A 7,889-nucleotide genomic window follows, 5' to 3' on the forward strand; every position below is an offset into this window, starting at 1 on the left:
AATGAGTTAATTTGGTTAGTTAAATAATTAATTGAAGTTGTGAAGAAAATCAAAGAAAATAGGGACTAAAAAATTGGTTTTGTCTCCACAAGGGTTTGAACCCACAACCTCACGCTCACCACTCAAAAACATGACCAACTGGACCACGCGCGTGGTCTGTTTAGTATTTCAACGAATCAATTATATTTTTGAATCAATTTCTAATTTCAGTTTCAAAATCTGGCGCCAAGAACACATACCTAATTCAAATTTGAAAATTCTGAAAACTGAATTGTTTGGATCGAGTGAATAGCCTATCTTGCTCGATTTTTCACCAGGAACATGATGGTATCATTTAATTGCATTTATTTTATCTCTAAGGCTATCAATTTTCTGATGAAAACGAAGAACCCTAATTTTGAGTTTCAATCTGAAATCGTGTGTGTGCATGATAAGTTGCAATTGATTGAGGGTTAATGATCCATACATATGCAGAAACAAGATGGCATGGCAGTTTTTCATTTATGATGCATGTATGATAGAGTTTGAAGTTCAAGTGACTTACCTTCAAAAACGGCCAAACTGGAGATTTGATTCTTCAATATAAGTGTTACAGATGCTTTATATCAATCTGGATAGCTTCAATGATGATTATGGAAGGTGTCTGGATGTCTGGAACAAGCTGAATTCATCTGAGCATGGCCATGGCACCCGAACTGCAGTTGCTTCAAGTATGAATCGAATTTGAAGATGGAGGTGTTTCAGATTGCTGGTGAGTGTTTGGATCATTCATATGAAGTATATGGATGGTGTTAGGAGTGTTAGTTTGGACAGATATGGCTTGGTATGGATTTTGGCATGATAATGTTCAATATATGCAATTATGGAAGTGAGGTAGTGATTCTGAGATTTGAGGTGTTTTTGGGTGTATGAGTGATTCAAACACATCACATTTGACATTTAGAAGTTGTGGGAAGCATCACTTTGTTCAGAACTTGCAAGGTTTGGAGGTTGAGTTTTCTACCTCACTTTGAAACACATGACTTGTAATTCAAGAAAGAAGAGAGAAAACCTATAATTGTGAGGTTTTGGTGTGATTTGAAGAGTGATTTGAACCTCTATTTATAGGCCAAGGATTCTGAATGAAGAGCTTTGCAAGTTGATCAAAGAAATGATGATTTGGCTTAAGAGATAAAATGGAATCTTTCACATTAAATGCAAATGGTTAAAAGTGACCAAACCATGGTTAAAACTCAAGCTTCTTATCCTCTTCCATTCTGATCTCAAATCAGAGAAAATATCTTCAATTATTGCCTCTTTGCATCATTGCTTGGATTATAGGTCATGTAGTCTTGAAACTTAGTGAAAAATGGTGAAAATTCAAGTGAAAATGATCACTAAATGCATAATCCAAAACCATAGCTACACTCCATATTTTTTCATGCTCTTGGACATTTTGGAAAGCTCATGTTACACACTTCAAAACCCTAGTTGAAAGTTTCTTCAAGACCTTTAAGGAAATGGGTGAAAAAGTTCCATGAACTTTGAAGAAAATGAAGTTTTTAAGTGAAATTTTCATAAGATACCAACTTTGAAGCTCCATATCTCTTAAATGGTTGATCTTATGAAAAAAAATTATATGTGACAAAGTTGTTCATTGGATCAAAATCTACAACTTTCATGTTGGAAGTTTTTTTCAGTTTGTAGGTGAAATTTTGAGTTATTCCCTTTCAAAGTTTGGAAAAAACCATTGAAAAACACTTAGAAATTTTTCTAAGTATGAAAGTCAAACTTTTGACTTTTTGATTCTTGATTGATTTTCTTGATTTTTCTTGATCAAATGACTTCTCATATCATATATTGATGATTCAAAACTTCAAAAGTCATGGTTGACCAAAATTCCCAAAAGTCAAAGGTGTTCTTGTACAGTTGACTTTTCAGACGAATCGCGTTTCTGGAGATTTCAAATGAAACAGGCTATCCTCACCAAATGAATGGTATGAATGGATCATATTGAAGCATTAGAGGATATTGAGCCATGGTTTGAGTTGTGGCACCATGTCCTGATTAAAAAGTCAGTTATTCAGTGAATTAGGTCAAAAACCCTAATTGTCGACCTGATGAAATTGATGACTGTGGACCTTGAATTGAGATGCAATTTCCATGGGATATTGTCATAGGGATTATTTGAGGATGATTGAAACCTTTGATTGACTCCCTGGGGATTTTTTGGGTTTCCCAAATGTGATCCCTGATTTTAGTCCCTGATAGTTCAAAACCCTGATCTGAGGATTTGTCTGATCAATCTTTGTGTAGGAGATGTTATGAGCCAATGGATTAGGTCAAAATGATGCACTTGAGGTCTTGATATCATGTCCCAAGCCATTAGGTCAAATTCTGAGCAAAAGTCAGGAGTGTGCTGTCTTCAGTCAAAACCCTAATTCAGTCGATTCAAAGCTGTTGAGCTTGTTGAAATGAATCTCTGAGGACCAAATGTTGATTGTTGATGAAGATGATTCATTTGAGATGAAGGGAGAACAAAACCCTAATTAACTGTTTCTTGCACTGATGAGTGATCTCTTGATTAAACCCTGCTAAGCACAAGTAGCAAACACAAGCTATGCAATTTGTTAGAGATGCAAATGATGCATATGCAAATGATATGAGGTGGTATCTTAGGTCAAAAATTGGGGTATGACAGTATGGCGTCGAAGATGCCCAATTCCTCCCATCTTTGTTGTTTTTTCGCTAGAACTTTGTTAAGCCAAGCCAAGTATTCCTTGTTGCCAGGAGCTGGAGTCGAACGAAACACTCTAAGCGAAGGATCCATAAACTTCAAGTCGAGGATACGTGGTTTGTCGAAAGCTACATGCATGGTGGTTTGGAAACAAGGAAAGAAACCAGTGGTTTGCTCTGGGTGGTAACGATAGTCTGGTAATGGCCGTGAGAAAGCCATTAATTTATCAGTAATCTGAAAAGGGATTAACATCTGGTTTTGCCAGATTATAGCTTTGGCTTTAGTAATGTTGGGTTGAGGAATGAAATCTAATCCTTGTTCTTCTTCTTCACGGGACATAATAAACCCTAAAGGGTTCGCACCCGTAGCGTATGCAGTGGTGTTGGTGGTTGTAGCTGCCATTGTTGTGTGTAAGAAAAAAAAATGGGAAGAAGAAAATGGGTAAAAGTTAGAGGAAAAGAGATGGTTCTTTCTGAAACGTTGAGAAGAGTTGAAAACGAGGAGAAAGAAAGAAAAAGAAGAAAGAAGCTGTACATATGTATAAGCTGGTGGTGACGTCATTAGAAATCGTGCAAAAAGAAGTTGTAAAATCAAAGGTCATGTCAAAGAAACGCTTTGAAAACTGGTTTCAGAAAGTGGGAGCAATTATAGCCCATTACCTAAGAATTAGGTAATAATTAGTGCCTGGGAAAATGAAATGTAATCATGGCGTAATGGGAATTAACAAAAGTCGAAACCCAAGAAAGAACTGAAACACCATCTTTTCTCTTTCCTAAAGTCAGTCGAAAGAAGTCGGTTGGGGGGCAATTTGTTACCCTAGGATTTCGACTTACCAATAAATGGGCATCTGGGGCTCAAAATTAGTAATTGGGCCTCATTTTGGTAGAAAGTCCCTAAATTGGTAATTGGGCCTCAATTAAATAACATTGCCATTTGGGTCGAAGCGGTTCGACTAAGTAATGCTTAGTAGTCGAAGCTGTTCGACTAGAAAGATTATCAGAGGCTTCAGCGTTCGATCAAAAGTATGCGAAGACTTAAGAATTTTGCTGCAGAAACTGAAGTGGAAGTCGAGAGGTATTAGAAGTTAAAAGGAGACGGTTTTCAGCAGTTACAAGAGACGCGTGGAGGTCTCACAGTTGAAGATCTTGCATGTCGAAGACACGTGTTGACTAATCATCAGTCAACCGTTATTAGTAGTTATTTTATTTTTACTATTTAAGCAAGTTCAATAGGAACAGTTCAGGGGTCCGCATTTTCTACATAAACACAAGTAAACTCAAATCTCTGTGCAAAAATGAGTAAAGAGTGCAACTTTGGAATGTACGTATGCGTACCAGTTTAATTAATGCAATCATTTTACGTTATATTTCATCTTTCAGTGCACATTTACTGCTTTTTTATTGCTTTGATTTACTTTAAAGCCTTTAATTTCAGTGTTTACTTTTACTTTAAAGTCACTGTTGCATTTAATACAAACCAGATACACATAATATAACAAAATAAAGCAGTTAGTCCTGGAGTATTCTAGTTGATTCCGCAAAAGTAACCTTTAAAAAGGAAACTAGCGCTTGTTTACCATTTTTCTGGGTAAACACAATGTCGTCTTACATTTTATTTATAGGGAAATAGGAGATGTATCGATGATGTAAAATAAATTTACATCGTCATCCAATGAATGTCGTGTATCATGTCCAATCATACTGATATTTTAAAATGACTTAGCTGACTTGGTAAATTGGTGATTTCTGATTTGACGTTTGTGTTAAAAAAATTACATTTATAGTGCATTGTTCATAAAAGTGGCAAAACGGATCGTCCGCCCCGCCCCGCCAAAAAAAGAGCGGGACGGAAAAGCCTTCCAAGTAGAAATGGACATAAAAATCTAGACCGCCCCGTCAAGGTTGCGGGTTAACGGACAACAGGCTTGTCTGCCTATTATTTATTTATTTACATTTTTAATAAATTAATAGGTTTTTTAAACCTTTCAATTATATTTTTCACTTATTAGTTAGAATAATTTTTTATAAAGCATCTTTTAAACAAATTTTACTTAAAAATTTTCTTATATTCACAAATAAATGTATAAAATAAACCATCAATAATTAAAACTATTAAAATTAACTAAAAAAGGACAGACTTAAAGCTAGACCTGTTGAACTAATAGGTGAAGCGAATTTTGGCGGGGTGAACTTTAACAGACGTCGGACTCTGGCGGGACGGACTTTGGTTGGCAGCAAACTCAAAATCCTAACCCAATCCGCTATTTTTGGTGGATGTCCGAATCGGTTCGACGGGCCACAATCCGTTTTGTTGTGCATTAAAATCTTAATTTTTTTGTTCCAAAAAAAACTTAATTTTTTTTATGCACAAACATTTTATTTATTTATTATAAATTTTGTGAATTAGTAAAACTTAAAAACAAAATATCAACCCAAATAAATAAATAGTAGTAGTACTCTTTTTAGCGCCAATTCATTCACTCATGATCTATAAAGTAAAGTCCTTCCCGCTTGTTCCATCTTGAAAACCAAACACAATGTCTCTTGCAAAGAAAGCGAAACTTGAGACCACAACACCAAACCCTAACCCTAACTGGCTTGAACTTCCAACCGATGTAACATCAAACATACTCCAAAGGCTTGGGGCCGTAGATATTCTCACCATCGCACGCAATGTGTGTCCTTATTGGTGGAAAATTTGTAAAGACCCTTTCACCTGGCGCAAAATTCACATGGGAGGTTTCTTTCTCTACGGACACACAAATTATGATTATTTGGTCAAACTTTGTCAGTATGCCATTGACCTAAGTTCTGGTCATTTAGAAGAAATTGTTATTTTTAGATTTGGTGATGATCATCTTCTCAAATACATTGCTGATAGGTAATTCTAATTTTCTTCTCTCTTTTTCTCTTTGTTATATTTTGTTATTCTTTTCAAGTTTTAATTTTTATTGTTCTGCTGCAATCTTGGAATGGCCATCAAGTTTCAATTTTTATTTTTTTGCTGCTGTTGTAGAAATTGATTAACAATTCCTTCAACGTTAAAGATCTTTGGTAACTTTGTGTGCGTTTTTTGGGTTGTTGGCTGAATGGGTTAAACATTTGTTTGTCTTTTGTGAGTTTGCTTCTCAGATGTAGTATATGAGTTTTAGATGGTTAGAGTAGGAGTTGGTGTTGTCTTTGGATTTGATAAGTCTCCTGGAGGTCTTTTGGACCCAGACCTAGGTTGCTTTTTTTTGTATATGGTCCATTTTGGATAAACCATGACCTGTATATAACATTATGACGGAAATTGATCCTTGTAGCCGACCTCAGGTAGTGAGATAAGGCTTGGTTGTTGTTGTTGTTGTTGTTGTTGTATGGTCCATTTTGAAGTGTCGTAATGATTCTATCTTCTTCGGTAAGAGGGTAACATTTGTGGTTTTTGGTTTACCTTTGTTGTTCTTTCTTCCCACTGTTGGTGCCCTCTTGTCATTTTTGTGGTTGTTGGGTTTACCTTTGTTGTTCTTTCTTCCTTTGGTTGATGTTGCCTTTTTGGTTGTTGTTGTGTTTTTCCTTTGGTTGATGTTGCCTTTTATGTTATTGTTGTGTTTTTCCTCTTGGTTTATCGCTTTCTATTGTTGGTTCCTTTTTTAGTACTCCCAGTACTTGGGCAATTCTCTATTTTTACGTATTCGCAGCCGTGTAGTTTTTGAATGTGTAGATTCTTGAAGTGTTTTCCTCTTATCATATAACCGAAATTTTGTATAGGGCAAGCCACTTAAGAAGCATACAACTTGATTCCTGTGAGAGAATCTCAGATAAAGGATGGTGTGAAGTTGCAAAAAAGTTTCCATTGTTAGAGGAGGTTGTCATTTCACATGGCTTCCAATCTAATAAAACTCTTGAAGTTATTGGCCAAAGCTGCCCTCTCTTGAAATCACTAGCATTTTATGGGATGTCGTTTAACGGCCGGTCACGGGACGATGACGCATTTGTTATTGCGAAAACAATGACCGGGTTACGCCATCTAAATATTCAAGGAAACCGGCTCACTAATGTTGGGCTGCTTGCCATTCTTGATGAATGTCCTCTTCTTGAATCTCTTGACATTGAAGGATGTGATAGTTTGGATATCAGTGAAAGCTTGTGGAAAAGGTTGAATAGTCAGATAAAAAATTTACAAATTTGGGAGGAATATTCAGACCCTTACTATAATAATGTTGAACTGGTGTTTGCATATGAAGACTCAGATGGTACTTCTTATTGGGAATATGTTGAGAAGATTGTTGATGAAGATGAAGATGAAGATGAAGATGAAGATGAAGATGAAGATGAAGATGAGGATGAGGATGATGAAAATCTCGATGATTGATTTTGAAGTCAAAGCAGAGTTATAAGTAATGAGGAAGTTATTTTACTCATATTTTTGGGCATGGTTTTCATTTTCAGGTGGAAATTTGGATGGCTATCATCATTGGAGATGCTTGGATGTCAATGATGTTTTAAAGGAATTTTGTAAAAGACATTGAACAACTTGGTCTTCGATTAGTATGCATGGTTGTCATGCTTTATTTTGGTTAATGGTTTATCGACATACTTTATTAATCTCGTAGTTTATTTATTTGATTAATGACTCTGAAAGTAGTGTTGTATCCTCTTCGAAGAGGACTAACTTTTAGTGTAATCAAAATTTCCAACTGAAAAACTAAGCATGTTTTGTTCATCAGTGTGATTAGTTAAACATAGATCAGTGCATGTTCACAACTTGGAACTCTTACATTCATATGTAAGTTGCATTGTCATGAATTGCAATATGGAAGAAAGAGTGAAATCTAACTAGAAGCACAGGTTGGGATTTACTACCAATGTAGATAATTGATAATTGAGTTACTGCAGGTCAGCAAGCTCATTCCTTTATACAGTATATAGGATGTTCTATGCTCCTAGTAACTTTTTTTCATTGAAAATAATAGTATATAGTTTTGTAGATTTTGTCAAGATAGTAAATTCATATGTATACTGTCTACGAAGGTCTTGTTTCGATACTCTAGTTATTCTAGACTTAAAAAGAATGAATACATTTTGATATTCAAGACCATTTTGGCTAGTTGAACTATACTAGAGGTGACTTGTTGGACCAAACTAGTTTGAAGAATAATGAAATATAGTTTTGGATTTGATGATAATAAGAT

The 7,889-nt window shown here is 35.5% G+C and overlaps 1 protein-coding gene across 1 annotated transcript; it reads left to right on the forward strand.

Annotated features, from left to right (window-relative positions):
• The first annotated feature begins 5,220 nt into the window (after window positions 1-5,220).
• On the forward strand, window positions 5,221-7,554 carry LOC131640569 (putative F-box/LRR-repeat protein 23). The gene is made up of 2 exons (XM_058910963.1): window positions 5,221-5,596; window positions 6,466-7,554. The coding sequence occupies exons 1-2, from the start codon at window positions 5,253-5,255 to the stop codon at window positions 7,067-7,069; spliced, it is 948 nt and encodes a 315-aa protein (XP_058766946.1). The 5' UTR covers window positions 5,221-5,252; the 3' UTR covers window positions 7,070-7,554.
• The last annotated feature ends 335 nt before the right edge of the window (window positions 7,555-7,889 follow it).

Source organism: Vicia villosa, unplaced genomic scaffold (assembly GCF_029867415.1).
Source record: "Vicia villosa cultivar HV-30 ecotype Madison, WI unplaced genomic scaffold, Vvil1.0 ctg.003201F_1_1, whole genome shotgun sequence".
NCBI lineage: Eukaryota > Viridiplantae > Streptophyta > Magnoliopsida > Fabales > Fabaceae > Vicia > Vicia villosa.

Excerpts from the sequence above, each read along its gene's own strand:
- LOC131640569 (XM_058910963.1), top strand. The coding sequence starts at position 5,253 with ATGTCTCTTGCAAAGAAAGCGAAACTTGAGACCACAACACCAAACCCT. Across the intron at positions 5,597-6,465 it reads CTCAAATACATTGCTGATAG|GGCAAGCCACTTAAGAAGCA; the intron begins GTAATTCTAATT and ends AATTTTGTATAG.